The sequence below is a fragment of the Pithys albifrons genome, chromosome 1 (genome assembly GCF_047495875.1).
Source record: "Pithys albifrons albifrons isolate INPA30051 chromosome 1, PitAlb_v1, whole genome shotgun sequence".
In the NCBI taxonomy this organism is placed as follows: domain Eukaryota; kingdom Metazoa; phylum Chordata; class Aves; order Passeriformes; family Thamnophilidae; genus Pithys; species Pithys albifrons.
Window position 1 is genome coordinate 66,633,723 of NC_092458.1, and position 18,273 is coordinate 66,651,995.

General features: G+C 41.4%; 1 protein-coding gene across 6 annotated transcripts in view; it reads left to right on the plus strand.

The window, feature by feature from the left end:
- Positions 1–18,273, plus strand: part of LNX2 (ligand of numb-protein X 2) — a 61,124-nt gene that overhangs the window by 24,766 nt on the left and 18,085 nt on the right. For all 6 annotated transcript variants that reach the window (XM_071553431.1, XM_071553412.1, XM_071553403.1 and 3 more), the window contains 2 exons: positions 9,304–9,818; positions 17,405–17,640. In XM_071553431.1, coding sequence (XP_071409532.1) covers positions 9,418–9,818; positions 17,405–17,640 — 637 coding nt within the window. In that variant the 5' untranslated portion in view covers positions 9,304–9,417. The remainder of the gene's footprint in view (positions 1–9,303; positions 9,819–17,404; positions 17,641–18,273) is intronic.

Below are 18,273 nucleotides of genomic sequence, written 5' to 3' on the forward strand. Positions count from 1 at the left end.
TTTTAAGACTACAACTTCTAGATCTGACATGTTCTTGGTATGTAAATTCTGGTGATGTGTTGAGCCATTTTTATTTTCTATATCTGTACAGAGTGCATCTGCTGAGGTGTGACAGGGAGCACAAGCAGAAAGTTTCAATTCAAAGGTTTTATTTTCTGAAAAGCATCCTACAAAATAATATGGGGGTATTTTGTACAAATATAAAAGAACACGAGGCCAAGTCATGCTCTGCCTTTTCTGTGTGCCCAGCGCTGAGGTGGCTGTGGAGCTGAGACAATCACTGCCTGCAGTATCACTACTCACAGGCGAGGCGCGTCTCCTGGCTAATTTGGCCTCTGTGTATGCAGTCTGAGTTAAACACTCCTTTGACTACAGGCTTAAGACAGCTCTTACTTTTTCTGAGAGAGTGTGCTGATGTGTTGATACTTGTTTTCTTTCATTAGGGAGAAAATAAGCAGTCTCCAGGCGGGGCAGACCAGTTCAGGGAATTGCCTTAGCTCTCCAAGTGATGCTCCTTAGCTGCCAGGGTTTGGCAGGTTGAGGCTGGAGGCTGAAGCTGAAGGCTTCATCCTCTGCACTCCCTTCTCCTGTACTTTCAAGTTTCTTCCTCTGGCCATGAGTTGTTGTGTGTTCTTTGCAGTCCATGGGCACTTGCTGCTGCAGAGAACTCTGTCTCCTTTCCTGCAGGACAGGGACAGCGTGGGGCTTATAATTTATCTGAGCTATCCCTAAACAGTGTCTTCTTGGCTCTGTCTCGCACAGATCTTAGAAATGATTGTTTTGAGAGAGATTGGTGGGGTTTTGTCAGCTTAGTAGGAGGTAGCTTCATTTTTCTTCATGATGTGGCTAAGCTAAAAAAACTGCTTAGTAACAGCACAGTTTACCTTTGAAAATAGCTTTCCACCATCACTCAAGTTGTGCTTGATGGGGGGAAACCAGCTGTAACAAGATACACAAGGTGGCATATGCTTGAAGGAAGAGATGGACTGGCATTTTTCCCTGAAAATAGTTAAGTCCTGCAATTTAACTATTCAGAAAGTTCTTTTATCCTTTACACCCCTCCACCCCCAGCTTCTCTCAGTCATCAAAGCTATTTTGTGATTAATCCCAGTGCTGTCTCCCTGAATTTCCTCCATGCACACCCGTAGGGATGGGGACTGGTTAGTTATACAGAAGAGCAGAAAAAGAGAACGTAGCTCTCCGATTCCTTTGGTTTCTTTGAATCGCTGCTGCTCCTTAAAGTTAGAATTAATCAAATCAAACTCTCTCTATGCATATCTAGGAACAAGCCATGTTTAATCTAGTTAAGTGTTTTCTGTTCATCCAGGGAAGTCCCCTTTTCAGGGCAAAGTGCACAGGGGAGGGCTTTCCAGAAGGTTTAGCATCTTGATGGACAGCCTTCTGCTGCCTTCATCTCTCTGAACAGAAAGCGTGGCACATATGGCAAGGGCTGGTGGACAGATTGCACGGCAGGAAAATATCCATGGCAGATAAGCAAATGTTTTACTATTTCTTGCCTTTCTCTTCTGCTCCATCAGTGAGAAGAAAGCTTCACTAATTTTCTCCTTGTCGTGGATTTTTTGCTATTGGGGTACTCTTTTTGGTTTCACTGGATATAAAAGCCCACTTGTTACACACAGGTATAATTAGATACTGCTTTCCTTAACTTTCTTTGCACTAGGAAGGAAATTTGCCTTCGGGTCTCCTGACAAGTAAGTGTGCCTGATTTTCGCTTTCATTTAATTATGTTTCTTTTTATTTATTTTTTTCACTGCTGCAAAAACCTGGAAATGGGTTTAGAAACTTGAAGGAAGTTTCTTGCAGATTTTTTTTATATGTTTAGGCCTAAAAGTTGCTAACCTGCTCAGCTGTTGAGAGACCTGGGTGCATCTTGATTTCCCAGATGCTTGTCCCATATTTGGGGGTTCCAGTGGTGTGGTGGCTTCTGACACCAAGGAGGGTTAGCCCCTAGAAAGAGGCACTTCTCTTACCACTTTGCACAAAATTTAACGTACTACAGAAAATGGATCTCGCAAATTGTAAAGGCAGCTCCCGCCTCTCTTGTGAAACAGGATGGCGGAGAAGGGAAGTACTTTGGAGTGACACTTCGATTAGGGTGGGCAGCAGTGGCTGCCGTGCCTGCAGAGGAGAGAGTGCAAGTTCAAGTTTGTTCTTCTCCTGTGGGGTTTGTGCTGACTGCAGCCCAGGAGAGCTGACCAGCCATCCAAACCTGGCAATGCTCATCTGACTTGGCTTGTGTGTCCTACTTCCTCCTTTTTCAGCACTCCTCTTGTTCAGTAGGAATATGTAAAATTTAATCTGTAGATGTGTAGTTGTATCTTCGTTAAATATTCATACTCTTGTCTCCTTTTCTTCTATTCTGAGATGATTTATTGGATGTAGCTCTGTATTAGCCATAAAGAATGGATATTTCATTGCAGTGACCTCCATACAGTCACAGTCCTCATCTTCCCTGTCTCATTTGAGACCAATTTGACTAAAGTAAAGCTATTTTAATCTCCTGGTCCCAAAATAGAAGCCATTCCATTTGTGCCATAGAAGATGGCTGCAGGATGATCTTTACATATTTGAGCAAAACCTTCTGGCCACTTGTTTTATCACTGGGCACTACATCCCTCTATTTCTTCATGTCATACCTTGATGTTGAGCATCCCTGTTTTCGAGTTAGTGGTTTGGGGAGATGGATGTCATCCATCATCTCGCCTGAGAATGGTCAGTCTTGTGCTTCCCCTCGGTTTCCCCATTCTGTACATCACTTTGTTCCCTGGTGTGATGGTTGCTTGGACCCTACAAACCTCTGCAGGCAGCCATGGGGCAGAGAGTGCAGTGCAGACATTCCTCCTGCCGGTCTCCCCAGCTGGCAGCATGTCTCGCACCCTCATGTACAGTGGAGACCCTTAATGTTGCAATGGTAATTAAAGCCTGTAGCCCCCCCAGTTGCCATGGAAACACAGCACTCTACAAATACCAAACACAACTTACAGTCCTCTTCTCCCAAACACGCTTATTCGTCAGATTTAAGTAGAGTTTCATTTTGCATCCTTGAAAAATGCTGTACTGTGAAAATACTCAGCAAGGGGAATGCATGTGCACATTTGTTTAAGGAATTGAGAGTTAAAACCCTCACCCCTGAGGTGGAGAAAGAGAACTGTTGACCTGGTGCCTTTGCAGTGATAATGCCATCATAACCTGATGTAGGACTGAGACCTTACTTGTGAGGGCATTCCTTTGATGGAACAAAAAGGTTAGCACAGAGGCAAAAAAATAATCTGTGGAGGGGTGGTTTTACTGCAAACCCAGCATTGCCTGGTTGTGGTTAAGTGGAACAAACTCACCATTCAGGCACAATATTATTTAGTTTGAATATAAAAATTCCAGTTGCTCTGCTGAACAGCTTAAAAACACATGAAAGGGTTCCTCAGCATGAAAAAATAGGTGTATTGGGTAATTGGCATGCAATGACTGTGGCTGCAGCTTTAGCAGAAAACTGCCCCATGCTAATTGCTGTGCCCTGTTCATCTCTGGTAGATTTTTTTTTTATCTTGGCATTGAGCTACCAGGTGCTAGTTTTTGACAACATTTGCATTTGTTTGCAATTTCAAAAGAGGAAAAGTCTTAACAGGATTACTGTCTCATAAACTTGGACTAGGATTGAATTGAGGTTTGGGGTTTGAAGGCAGTGCAGCCCTCAGATACCAGTGTAATTAACATGGATATTGTAAAGTCAGTACACGTTGCTAGTACTGCTTCACGTGTTTGCTGTATGGCTTTAATATTAAAGCAGAGGTTGTATCTAATGAGCTAGGTCATGGTTGTTGGAAGATGGGGAATAACACTTTTCCCTTCTAGTGCTGTTTGCTAGCCATTTATTCTCATGTTTTTTATTAGTTTTTTCTATCTTTTATTTGTCCATTCAAGCTGGAGTTTGCTTTGAGAACAGTTATGAATTATCAGGTCTTATGCTGTAAGTCCTGTGAACAATACGGGACTGGGAACTAAGAACTAACGTTTAATTGGTGTTATGATGTGGTTTTAAGCAATGGATGTAACCACTGTTCCCTCTCTTGGGGCCCATGTCGATCCAGTCCTGATTGCTCAGAGATCCTGTTCACAACCCTGACATTTGAATAAGGCAGGGGAATTTGGGTATTGTGGGACCCTTCCTAGCTGGCTTAGGTGCTCAGGTGCCATTGACACTGGAGAACAGACTTTGGAAATCCTGTGACATTTTAAGATTAAGCCAACCTTTCCTGAAATCAGGATGATGACCGTACTGTTGTTCAGAGTTATTGATCAGTATTGTGTTATGTGTTGCCTTGCAAGGTCAGTTCTGACTGACCAGGAAAGGACCGCCTGAATTTAGGGTCACATGAAAGCTTCACCATAGCTGTTAGAATTTTTTTCCATACTCTCCCTTTCCACACTGCAGAGGGATTTACTGAGTCATTTCTGTGCTGCCACAAGGCAGCAAAATTTTGAGCCTTCTGGAATGAGGAGAGGCAACCAGCACCTAGTAGCCTATAATCAAGTGGAAATACAGGTGGACAGTTTTTCACTTGCAGTTAAACTACACAGTAGAAATTAACCACTGATTCAGTGATTAGATAGATCTCAGTGTGAATATATCCATTCTGGCACAGGGAGTTGTTAGGAACAGAACTGAGATTTGCATCCCAGCCATTATGGGACACCGGAGTCCAGCAAAGGAACAAGGGTGTCATTCATCTAAGACTGTTCTTTTGACATTTGTTTTTGATTGAGAAAATTGCATAGGCAGTTGTAAACAAAATGAGAAATTGTGGTATATTAAAGGTAATTTTTAAAGGTTAGTTGGTAAGCTGGTTATTTTAGATAGTTGTTTGCTTCTGGGGTATACTCAGGGTTTTTGTAAAATTTTGAACAGTCAGTTAATGGGCTCTAAATCTGTAGGATTTTAATGACATAATTTAGAAATAGAACACTTAAATCTCTGAGAACATGAATTGCAAAATGCATATTTCTATTAACTTCAAACTGGAAGTAGTGCTACTTATTTGTGACTTATATAAAGACAACCCTAGTAAAAAGGCTAAGTTATTGCTACAATTCTAGTTTGCTTGGAGTTTGTTTGGGTTTTTTTGACAGAGCCCATTCAGACAGAAGGAATAAACATTGTGAAATCTGATGTAGGTATAAAGCCTGACACCTTAGGCTTTTGTAAAAGTCTTCTCCAGAGAATGTTAGTTCAATCAATAAATCAGAACTAGAGAAGGCCTAAGGATAAGGCTGTCTTTTTCAGTCTAAAAATCACTCTCAGGCACACTCCACTTAAAAAACTAAAATAAAAATTTGCACAGTTGGATGTCCAGTCTTGCTCATTTCCCAAGTGGATTGTATTTTAAAACTGAAAGCAGGGCACCACCTGCACTATTTGACTGGTTTAATGAAGTCCTGGGAGAATTATTTTCTAGGGAATTACATGACTTGAATAACAGGCCTGGCTGGCTCTTTTACCCACTCCATATTTGTTATAATTCTGGCTATTTTTCCTGTTTGCAGCTTTCCTGAGTTGTTACCATCCTGTGAAGCTGGTGATTTGCTGTGATAAGAGAAACAGCAAATAATACAAGGGATGCAGAAAGTGTTGAAGTAGGCTGCTATAAACGAGAGTGCTCCAGTATTGTGGATTTCAGGGGTATAGTGCTTTACATCAATGAAATTTAGACCTCGCCTGCCATCCCAACTGTTGCTCAGACCACAAATCCTGTGTTTGTGGACTTTGTGAACAGGTTGATATTTTGCACTGGGAACATAGTAAAAAGTCTTTAAACTGATAATTAGGCAGCCACAGTATATGATCAGTACAAATCCTGGTGAGTGATTCCTCAGGCATGGAATGGGCTTGCCCCAAGTACAGCACAGCAGTGAAGAAAGCAGACAACAGTGTGAACGTACAGAAATCTTGGTTTGTTTTTTTTATTGTTTTTGTTGTTTGGGTTTTTTTTAATTTATTAGTATTTTGGGAGGAGGGGCAGGGATTGGGGGGGTTAATTTATTTATTTATTTTTAATAATTATGCCTTTTTGCTGGCAGTGGGATTTTATTTTTTTCTTGAATCTGCATGTTGTAATCCACTATCTGTTTCTTCCACAGCTCTGCTGGCAGAGAGGTGGTGGGAGGGTGATGACATCAGTTTCAGAAAAGATGGTGGGGTTAGTTTATATGGTGTTTATCAATGGTTTAAGCTAAAAGGGGGAGGCAGTCTCGTGGTATAATGGAGAGCACTCTGGACTCCAAATCCCGAGGACCTGAGTTCCAGTCTCAGTGGGACCATCCCCTGGCAGTTCAATGCCTCCCTGCCATCCCATCCCGTCACATCTCGGATGCTTAGCAGGGTCAGCCCCGGTTAGTACCGGGTGCTGTGACAGTCCCGAGGACTTCCCTGTCACTGTCCAAGCTTGCTCGGCTGTGGCAGATGGACCTCAGGACTTAAACGGTGGGGCCAGTTCTGTGCACGCTGTGCCTCACCTAAAACGTCCACTGCACAGGCTGGAAGGGCACACCCACATGGGGAGAGCCCTGCCCAATCTGCGTTTGCGGAGTCTGGCCATACATAAAAGTTCAAAGGGCACTGGCAGCACTGAGGACCAACTAGAGGCAATGTCAGCTGCCAGCAGGAACAGCCTGGCCCTGGCCTGGGCCAGCACCTCTGCAGCAAAGCACAGCCGAGGGTGCTTGTCTATGCCCCAACAACAGTTCAGACGCTGGGATGGGTCAGTTGTAGAAACATGTGTGTTTGCTCGTCTACTGCAGTGGAGGGCCATAGAGTGACTGCCTGTGTTTCACTGGGGACAGCTGTTGTGATTTCAGTAAATAGAGCCCATCTCTGGATATATATTTCCTAAGAGAGAAGGCTCTTCATGAGAATTTTTAACCGGGCAGTGAATGTCCAATTGCTAAATAACTTTTCTGATTTTACTTTTTGTTCAAAATGTATAGTAAGCTATTCAAGTTTTTAACACACAAAAATATTTAATTACGACTCTCTAAAAGAGGCGCTGCAGGTATCTTTGGCCAGTAACAAGTCACATGGGTCAAAGTATCTCATGGGTGTATTTGCTGTATGACGTTGCCTGGGGCTCTGTCACATACTGCAGTGTGAGTTACATAGACTTCAAAGGACAGAAATGGCACAACCCTTCAAAAAAGTGAATTCAGATGTTCATTGTCATGGGTCCATAACTGGAGCTCTGTAATAGCAGTACACAGAATTGTCCCTAGGTTTTTCTGTAGCCTTGCTGATGTAGGACTTAGTCCTTTCTCAGGACATGGGTTACTTAGTGAAGGAAGAAGAGTCCTGGTCATAGTCAGTGGTAGGAGTGGGTCTGCCATCTGGACAACATGCTAATAAAATGGCTTTTGCTGCCTCCTCTTCATATTCCTTTCCTCTGCCTTGCCTGTTGATGTTGTATGTAACCCCAGATAGAATACAGCACATGCCACATGTTCCTTTCCTGGTGCCCTGAACAGCAAAATAATTAGGTAAAGTTGCAAATCAATGCAGTGTTTATGTAGAGCATTTATCTGGTTTATTTTGCATTACATAAAGAACAGCCATTAGATGGGTCTCATCCCTTTTGCATTAATCCAGCAGCACAAATGCAGAGCGAGAGAGCTGCGGTTTCAGCACGAGGGCCCTGTGCGCTGCTCTCCTTATCTGCTCTCCAATCTTTGAGCTCTTACATAATACGTTTAAGACTGTTTTTTGACTAATCTCTTTTGGGGTCTCATTTTGCATTCTTAGTCTCCAGCAACAAAGACCTGCTGTGCTCTTCCCTTGTGAAATCCTTTCCAGAAGGTGCATATTATCTACTACAAGACAGGGCATCAATTTCCATGGCAGAATAGAAGCCTGGATTACAAATTACTATTTAATCCTTTTTGCGTCAAAGGATATAATAATCCTTGTAAAATGTGCTCTAAGTCTTGTGCTTGGCTGTGTGAGGTTAAGGGGCAAAAAACCAAAACAGGGGAATCTCTTAAACAGTAAGACATGGTGAAACACATGTGTTCCAGAGGAATTTCAGAATATATATTTAGCACTACATTTCAGCAGCTAAAAATAAAGGTGATGGACTGGTACCTAGACTACTAGTTTTCATTGCTTCATATGCTTGCTGCTGCTACTCTGCTAGAATAGAGTAAGTGTCTGTCGTGAGTGTTGCATGCTGAATTGCAATTAAGAATTTAGGCACAAAGTAAGCTCTGCTCAAATTTGATTTCCCTCTGCCCCCTGCCAATGAGAACATTTACCAAAACTAACAAATATGGAGGTCTCTTAAGACTGTGAGAAAATTTGTCTTTATGTTCTAAATCATTCTGTTATGATTGTCAAGCAATGTGATTTTGTAAGGGAGATAAGGGTAAATAAGGTTGGGAGGGATAAGGATTTAGTGTTGGAAATTGCAGACTGATGGCTGCACAATTTCCTGACCAGGCAGCTATTTTAAGAGGGGCAAAGTTTAATAGCATAAAAAGTTGAGAAAATAAATCCCACAGTGACAGACCTACAGTCCTTTATTGTCAAATTGAGTCTGCTGTAACTTTGTTAGATAAAAAGCAAAACAGGATTTTTGAAGTTGTTTGAAACCAATAGCTTCATACGATTAGTTTATTCCGTATTTTTGTTGCTGGCCTCTACTAAATCAAGTGGGGCATATTGGATAGAATCTGTCCTTACTGTGTAGCAACCCACAGAGAGAACCTGAAAGTAGGTGGTGGCATATATGCAATATTACTAATGGAAAGAACAGGGTAAGCCATTTGCTGTTATTTTTAATGCACTGTTACTTAGAACTTTACTAATAATGTAATATTCTATATAGTCAAAATCCTAAAAAGAGAGTAGAACCAGATTAAAATAATAATCTCATATTAAAGAACACATTTAATTACTTGGTCATATAACCATTATTCCACAATAGGGTATTTTTGTGCCAGATGCTAATTGGATGCTTCTAGTGTGACATTGCATAATGCAGTGTCCTTGCTGTCACAAACTGGTCATCTTGCAGGTGAAAACTGTGCAGTGCAGCAGCTGTTACAAAGCCATAAAATGTTTGTGTTGTAAAAGGAATTGTGCATTTTTTAGTTGCTCTCTTCTATGGTAAACTTACAAAAAACAGGATTATTCCCCTAATCTATCTAGCTGTTGTGTTTGAGTAAACGCTGAGTCAAATGTTCTGAAAAGAATTTCAGTATTTCATGCAAAATGAATAATTTATATTTCTTTATTTGTTGCAGAAAATGACACTTGACTGAAGAGCAGTTGCTTCCTGGGAGCTTTACATGAGCAACGCCATCCTATGAGGAGGAAGAGGAGGAGGAGAAGGATCTGTCAGCCTTATTAGTTGTAAAATGGAGACTACAGGTGACGACATGGCAGCAGTGGAACAAAATGCCTCGTTGAACCCTCTGTGCTTTGAGTGTGGCCAGCAACACTGGACAAGAGAGAACCATCTCTACAACTACCAGAACGAAGTGGATGACGACTTGGTCTGCCACATTTGCCTTCAGCCCTTGTTGCAACCATTGGACACTCCCTGTGGACACACTTTCTGCTACAAGTGCCTAAGGAACTTTCTGCAGGAGAAGGATTTCTGCCCGCTGGATCGAAAAAGACTTCATTTTAAACTTTGCAAAAAATCCAGCATCCTCGTTCATAAACTGTTAGACAAGCTATTTGTTTTGTGCCCCTTCTCTTCTGTGTGTCAGGAAGTCATGCAGCGATGTGACCTGGCGGCACATCTTAAAAACAGGTAAGCGGTGCAGGTGCTTGCTTTGTATGTTCCTTACACGCTTACTAGGCCAGTTTGTGTAGCAGGAGAAATTGGGGGCAGAAGAGGGGACACAGTTGGTGGTGGCTTTTCAATTCTCAGTAAAAATGTGATGAATCACCCTAGGAAATGGTCAGTCTGTGACTATGTGTGTCTAGAGCACTGAATTACCCTGTTTGCTGCATTGCATCAGAAAATAGTGAAGACTGCTTGGCTACAGCCATAGAGAGAATGACATGATTTACTAGAGATCTGAAAACAGTATTTGTCAAAAAAAATTAAATTAAATAGGGGTTGATTATGGTGGGGGAAAAAAGGCTGAGGAAGGGGAAAAATTAGAGATGTGCAAGGTCTGTCTGCAAACAGGGAAGAAATAGTGCAATAGGAAAAGAAGATTTAGTTCAGGTTTTAGGGAAAAAAGTTTTATAATGGTCCAGTACTGGCACTTTCAGAAGCATCTCTGGACATGTTAAACTAACTTTTATCAGGAATCATTATGTTAGAATTTATTCTGCTTTGAGGTAGATAGACAGGATATCTCTTGGGACTGGTGGGCCTCCTCTGCCTGCCCTCAGTCTGGTCCAGCAGCACTGGTGACTGCCCAGGCAGAAAGGCTCATTTGGGAGGTGCATGGGCCTACGCACTGAACTTCTTTTCAAGTCTTGGTCTTTGTCCATTTGGAGACCATCTTGCTGTGGTTTCCTTATTATTTCCTTAAGCTTAGGATCTTGGTTGTTTCCTTCTGACAAGTAATTTTCTGATCTATATGATGACCTGGGGTTGGTGAGGAAGCCTAATTGTTTGGTTTATTTATAATCCTAATATTAAACCAATTTGATTTTAATAAAAAGCAAATGCTAGCAAGCCTACTGCTATATATTTTACTCATCTTCTGGTTTCCCTCTGTCATATCCCACACCTCTTCAGTCCTTTTTTTCTTGGTTGACATCTCTTCGAATGATATTACTGCTGTTCACAACAGGGTCATGTAATTTATTTGTGTGTGCCCTCTGTACGTGTACATGAAATACTAATTTACTTAATGCACAAGGTTATTATGAAATCCAAGTGAGCTGAGTCACTCGCTTTTCCTGTTTGTTGGCTGGAAAAAAGGCTTTCAGTTGCAGCTCATTTTCAATTCCTTCTGTTGTCTTGGGATGCTGATACGCATTTTGAGTATATGGTGATTTACAGTTTTCAATTAAGTTTATTTGCAAACATCTGAACACCTGTAAATTATCATTGCTGGCATAAATGATGTCAGCAACTACATAGTTTGAATTTGATTCTACATGGATTAGCGTATCCAGTAAAATTCTACTACTGATCATTACATTTAGGAAAGAAATATCAAATTCAATATTACTGTAATTGTCAGCATAGATTAGTATAAACCATTCTCAATAAGCCTTTACATGAACTGGTTTGTACTTCTAAGAAATGCAGCGTGGTTGTTAGTTTTCACTGTCTAAATCCGTTCACATTTGTGTTTTCCATTTTAATTGACTCCATTTGAACATGAAAAGCTGAAAGAAAATGTCATCATATCCACCAGGTGCCTCAGAGTATAAGGTTACTGCAAGATGCTCCAACAAGGAAATGAGAGGCATGAGACACAAAGCTGATTACTTCATGGTCACTAATTGCACTCCATGATACCTTGTTGCATAAAGAAATTATTCTTGATTTATCAAATTCTCTTGAGTTTCATTACATTCACTTGCAAACTGTGGTGTTCAAAGTTGAACACAACGCACGTCATCTAATTTTAAAGAAAAAAACCTTAGGAGTAATGTACAGTTTTCGCAGTCACTTGGTATAGAAAATTTGTTAATGTTTAGTAAAGTAGGTGCCAATTTAATTTCTAAATATCAAAGGTAAATTGTGGTTATTTTCTGCTCTGAAGCCACTTGAGTCCTTATAAGCTTCTCACATTCTTGGGTAGAAGAAAAAAATATGCAACAAAACCACTCTTTATTTTTCCTTTTTCCTGAGTCTTCACTGATTCCCAAACATAGATGACTCCTAGTTATTTTTTCCTTTCCCCGTCCAAGACCCAGATGTCTAATTTTCTGAAGCAGCACAGGGTTTTACTTTGAATTGCAGCTGTAAATCTTGCCAGAATTGCTGCTTAAGGTCACTTTGCTAGCAAAGTTTTATGAGCAATAGCAAAAGCATTTGGGTTGCTTCTCTGCAGTCTTTGCTTAAATACAGATCCTGCTTGGAAAATGATTTAGTGCAGCTGGTTTGAGGTTATTTAGTATGTTTGCTTTTACCAAACCTCCAGACAGGGCAGAAGCTGATGGCACAAGTTAAAATAAATTCTTTCTTCTCAGTAGTCAGTGAGCAAATGTGTTTTTCAAGCTCCTACTGTTATTCCACAGAAATATCCTGTAAACTACATCTTAATTTTGTAGGAAAGCTTCTTTTATCAGCAAAGAGGGATTGCTGCTGGTGTTCCAAGCAGCCAGGATTTAAATGAGAAATACAGCAGACTTGGCTGTAAAAGAAAAACAAACAAACATACAACCCCCCCCCAAAAAAACCCCAAACAAACAAAAGCACCAAAAAATATTTATTTTGCTTCTCTGTCTGATATGAATTAAGAGAAATTTAAGGTAGGAGCTATACTTTGTGACCATCCAGAACTGAGCAAAAGCTGATGCTGAAGTGGGGAGAGGAAGAAATCAATGAATATAAGCAGAAGCTTGTTTTACATCCCAAAAAGAAATGCCCTTCAAGTTTCCTATTAAGTAGCATCACTCACTTGCTTTAGATGGGTTGCTTTAGTATCATAGAAATAGTTTGAGTTGGAATCTTACGCTTGAGCATCTTGATTCTTGAAAGAAATTGAATAATTTCTAGATGTTCTGGAAAACATTCCCGTGTTTCTTCTTGGTCCTAGCTAAGATATTCTGGCTTTGTAGATAGACATGACATACAATTCCTGTAAGACATGTTTCAATCTCAATTCAACCCTTACTTTTGCAGTTTGTATTATGAGAATGTTTTTACAGGTACGGGAATCCAATCTTCAAAGCTTGTTTTGATCACAAGATGCCCATCTGTGTACATAACTTGTTACAGGATTTAGCCCCAAATGCTCTTTATCCCAGATATTTGACAATAACTGTACTAGTGAAGGTGTTCACCTCTAGAGATTTATTGGCTCTTGTTAACTGTTAACAACTGCTGTATGGTTTTGCTGTTTGTGAATAATACGTTCCTACTGGCAATAAAAATCTTTTTATTTTGCAAGTGGAAGTGAAAAATCTCCTTATAGATATGCTTGAATACCAATACTGGGCTTTGCTGCTTGGTAGGAGGCATATGGTGTTTAAAGACTTTAGACCTGGCATCCCATGAATTAATGTCCCCACTGGACAACTGCTTTCCTGGCAATGCAGTTGCACTATACTAAGTTGAAAGTTAGTTTGTTATAATTACTGGTTAATTTGGGGAAGAATCTGGTCTTTTTCCCTTTTTTTGCTTCATGCAGTGCTGCATGAAAGGGATTCCACTGAATGAGTAGGTGTGCTCAGGAGGCTTTTTACATTTTTTGATTTTACCCTTTGAAATTGTAATTAAACATCATTGGCAAAAATAAACCTCAAATCTATTTATATTTAGTGTGACAACTTTCATCATCTGCCAGGTAACGATGGGAGAATGTGTTCTGTGGAGGGTGGAGGAGGACCTGGCTGTGGTTTAGATGGCTTTGACAGAAATAGGACACTTCCAGGGCTGAGATTTGTGCTTGTCCTGGTTTGATACATTCAAAACAAAATAAAATTGTAAGGTATGCTTCACCACCACCACCAGACCCTTTGGGCTCCTCATGCCATGTGAGGTGACTGAATCAGTCTCAACAGCACAGTGGTTTGGTAGAAGATACCTAAGGGAGTCCTTAGTCCAAGTCCTGACTTCGAGTCTCAGTGGGACCGTCCCCTGGCAGTTCAATGCCTCCCTGCCATCCCATCCCATCAGATCTCAGATGCTCAGCAGGGTCAGCCCCAGTTAGTACCGGGTGCTGGAGACAGTCCCGAGGACTTCCCTGTCACTGTCCAAGCTCGCTCGGCTGTGGCAGATGGACCTCAGGACTGAAACGGTGGGGCCAGTTCTGTGCACGCTGTGCCTCACCTAAAACATCCACTGCACAGGCCGGAAGGGCACACCCACGTGGGGAGAGCCTTGCCCAAATCTGTGTTCACAAAGTCTGGCCATACATACACCTAAGGGAGTATCTGGTTCACTGAAGTTGTCTGTGGGGCTGGACTCTGCTGTCCAGGCTCAGTGAGATTGAAGGATGGTCCTCTGACAGTGTCAGTTTTGTACTGTTCATTCACCTCTTTGCTGAAACATTACCACTCCTATAGCAGAGCAGTTCAGGGACAGCAAGGATATGCAGCTTGGGGTGGCTTTGTCCTAAATTCTTATGGATCAGTGTGGGAAAGCACATCTGTCAGAGCTCCTGGTAGGGAAGAGGTTTTAATGCAAGAGCATTTACCCCTTGCTGTGTTGCTGCAGAAGTGGGTCATGTTGGAGATTGTTCCTTTTTTTTTATTCCCATTGCCAGAGTTAAGATTTGGAGGAGCGTGAGGGTAAGCCATCAAATTGAAGTATTTTAGAAATTTTGAGGGAAATTATTTGATCTCTCCTTGTTTTGGTATTTTGGGATTCTTGCTTAGAGGTCTACACTGTGATCACTCAGAGAAATTTCCTACTGAATTTCATCTGTAATTGTGTGGCTCTGGCCATGGGACAGATTTCTTAGCTGACCAGTCCCACTATATTAATGGTTTTATGTAGTAAATATTGCTTAGACAAAATCAGGAGGTATGGTTGTGTTCAGTCATTAAAATCAGAAAAAATTTTGCCCAATGGATAACCTTTCAAATAATTTTCATCTTTTGTTCTTGCACTTTTCTTCACTTTGAAGCTCAAGATGACCAGCAGTTGCTTTGGAGAAAGCCCCAAGAAATTTTTTCTGAAATGCATCATCTCATAATGGGAACTGTCTCTAATGTATGTTTTTATGCATATTAGAGGATATTTGGGATATTTGGGTTGCTATTCTTAAAAAACATGGAGAAGAGAAAGCTCCAGAGAGACTTTGTAGCACCTTCCAGTACCTAAAAGGGCTGTGAGAGAGCTGGAGAGGGATTTTGTGCGTGGGCATGTAGTGATAGGTCAAAGGGGAATAGCTTTAAACTGAAAAAGGGTAGATTTAAGTTAGATGATAGGAAAAAACATCTTTACTGTGATGATGCTGAGGCACTGGAAGAGGTTACCCAGAAAAGCTGTGGATGCCACATCCCTTGAAGTGTTCAAAGTTGGCTGGATGGGGCTCTGAGCAAATCTGGTCTAGTTGAAGGTATTCCTGCCTGTGACAGGGAGTTTTGAACTACATGGTCCTTAGGTCCTTACGTGTGTATATATATTTGTGTGTATATATGTATAGATGTGTGTGTGTGTGTGTGTACATATATATATTATAACTTTTATATATCTATGTCACTTTATGTGTGTATAACATGGCTGGAGATCATGAAAGCTCAACAGATTATCAACATTCTTTGGAGCTGAAAACTTTGTTATCAGGTTATCTTCGAAATCCCTTGTGCTGAAACAGTCTAACTACAGAATGTCAGAACAGAATTGTGATTTTCAAAACATTCTGGTCTAACATGTTAGACTTCTGCTCTCTTTTACTCTGTTAATACATTTCTTCTCTCATTGCAAAAATAAATGATTTCTTCTTTTGTTATAACAATCTGTCAAGTTCCCAAACAGCATGTCCTTTCAAGAATGTGATTCCTCTTTTCCTGGCACTCCAACAGTATGAGCATTTTTTGGTGGTCAGGAGCTCCAGAAGCAGGAGCTTTAAGGCCATCAGATACTGTGAGAAGTGATATCAAACACTGGCAAAACTGTCACAGAGGTGGATGTAAGATTGATGTCCACATCTAATTAACTACATGTAAATGTAAGACTATTTGATAAATGAAGGCCTTCCATGAATGTGCAACATTGTAGCTCTTCTTTGCAATGAGCTATAATAGGCTTTTAAATATAAGCAAAAAAAAAGTATTGCATTAAGAATAATAGAAACTCACAAAAATGAGTTTATACAGATTGCTACATACGGCAAAACAAAAAACTTTGCCTCCTTTGTGAAGTCAGGAAAAACAGGAGACAGGATGGGGATGAATCACCTACTGGTCCAAGAAGAGATGATGAGCAGAGCTGTTACTTTTGCTAAACTTCTCATTCAAATGCCCAGGCAAGCGTAATTTTCTTTCAGTATTTTAACAATTAGTGCAATATGGGTAAAATTTTCATCTCTTCCTTCTCAAATGACCCCAGGAAAATATGATGCTTATACTTCTCTTGGCTTACTAAGGTGAAAAGAAATGGCTTCAATGAGTCTCCAAATGTGTCTTTGAATGGAGCTTCTCTTATGTGTTTTATTTTTTTATGTTTTATGGTTTGGGTTTTTTTTGCCAGTCCTGTTTCGTATTTTAAGCAAGGTTATATACCAGAAACTGAAATGTATGAAATACACCTTCTAATCTAAGGTGTCCTTGCCCATGGCATTCTGTGATAACAGAGTAAGTCCATATTCAGAAGGTGTTACAGCACATTTAGTTCCTGGCCAAAAAACTACATAGTAGAAGTTTTGTAGAAATGTCAGCATTATTTGGGCATTCTTTCAACTAAAACATATTTTAGCCTTAGAATTGAATGCGTTTAATTTATTTTTTTCATGAGTTCAAAGCTGTGGCTTTGAAGAAGACTTAATTCCATTCAGTGGAGTAGTTGGGTATTCCGGGCAGAAAGGGACCTGGAGATACTAATTGACAGGAAGCTCAACATAAGCCAACAGTGTGCCCAGGTGGCCAAGAAGGCCAATGGGATCCCGGCCTGTATCAAAAATAGCGTGGCCAGCAGGACCAGGGAAGTGACCCTTCCCCTGTACTCTGCGTTGGTGAGGCCACACCTTGAGTGTTCAGTTCTGGGCCCCTCAGTTCAGAAAGGATATTGAGGGGCTGGAGCAGGTCCAGAGAAGAGCAGCAAGGCTGGTGAAGGGACTGGAGCACAAGCCCTATGGGGAGAGGCTGAGGGAGCTGGGGTTGTTTAGCCTGGAGAAGAGGAGGCTCAGAGGTGACCTCATCACTGTCTAGAACTACCTGAAGGGAAGTGCTAGCCAGGTGGGGGCTGGTCTCTTCTCCCAGGCACTCAGCAATAGGACAAGGGGGCACGGGCTCAAGCTCTGCCAGGGGAAATTTAAGTTGGATATCAGAAAAAAATTCTTTGCAGAGAGAGTAATCAGGCATTGGAATGGGCTGCCCAGAGAGGTGGTGGATTCCCCATCCCTGAAGGTTTTTAAACTGAGATTGGACGTGGCACTGAATGCCATGATCTGGTAAATGGACTGGAGTTGGACCAAGGGTTGGACTTGATGATCTCAGAGTTCTTTTCCAACCCAATCCATTCTATGATTCTATGATTTTGTGCTACAAACATGGCCGCAGACTTGAAGTGTGCTATAAACATTGTCTTCACAGGTGTCCTGGGGCTTCTCATCGAAGGGTTGCTCTGGAGAGAAGGAAAACAGGCAAGCTGCAGACAGAAGCAGAGAGCGACAGTGGTGTCGGTGGGACGGAGCTGCCCAGCAGTTTATCTCCGGACGCAGATCAGGGAATAGTGCCAGCTGAGCAGAGCTTTACCTCGCCCGCCCTTCCCACATGGACAGACGAGCCCAGCATCGACAATCCGCCTTTTGAGAACACAGTAGCAGACAGTATGTCATTACTTATCTTCCCAAGTCTCTTTTATCAGATGTGGAAACATTCGTGGTGTCAGACCTTGTCTCTTACCAACTGTGAATGTGCATCTTCGTCTTTGGCTCTTTTCTTTTGCAATTTCTGGAAAAATATTAGTGGGTTCTGGTTATGTGTAAGTTTACAACTGCGATAAAGTCACAGGAAGGAAGAAATGTTTCAGTGTGTGTACCAGATACCATGGTGCTGTATCATCATTTATCATGTCATGGTGCAGTAGTTCATGTTAATCTACTAGTAGGACTGGCTTCACAGTGAGATGGAAGGAGTAGAATTTCTGTAAAGTTACAAAAGTTGTTTTCTAAGATGAGATGTTTTTCCCTCTTCCTTCTTCCCCCCAACTGGATCAGCAGCCTTCCTGCACACGGAGTGCTGTTCTGCTCAAGCAAAAAGGCAGCTGAGTTACTCCTGCATCCATCTGCACCGAACAGGCAGTAACACCTCTAGCATCTGGGATTTTAGAGAGGAAGTGCTGATCCTTACCACAGAGGAAGGTGGTCCTGTCCACTTCCTTCTCCTCTGTATTTGCCATCCTGTAGCATTTTGCTTTTCATTCTGTAGTTGTCTCCATGTTTGCTTCAGAAATGGGCTTC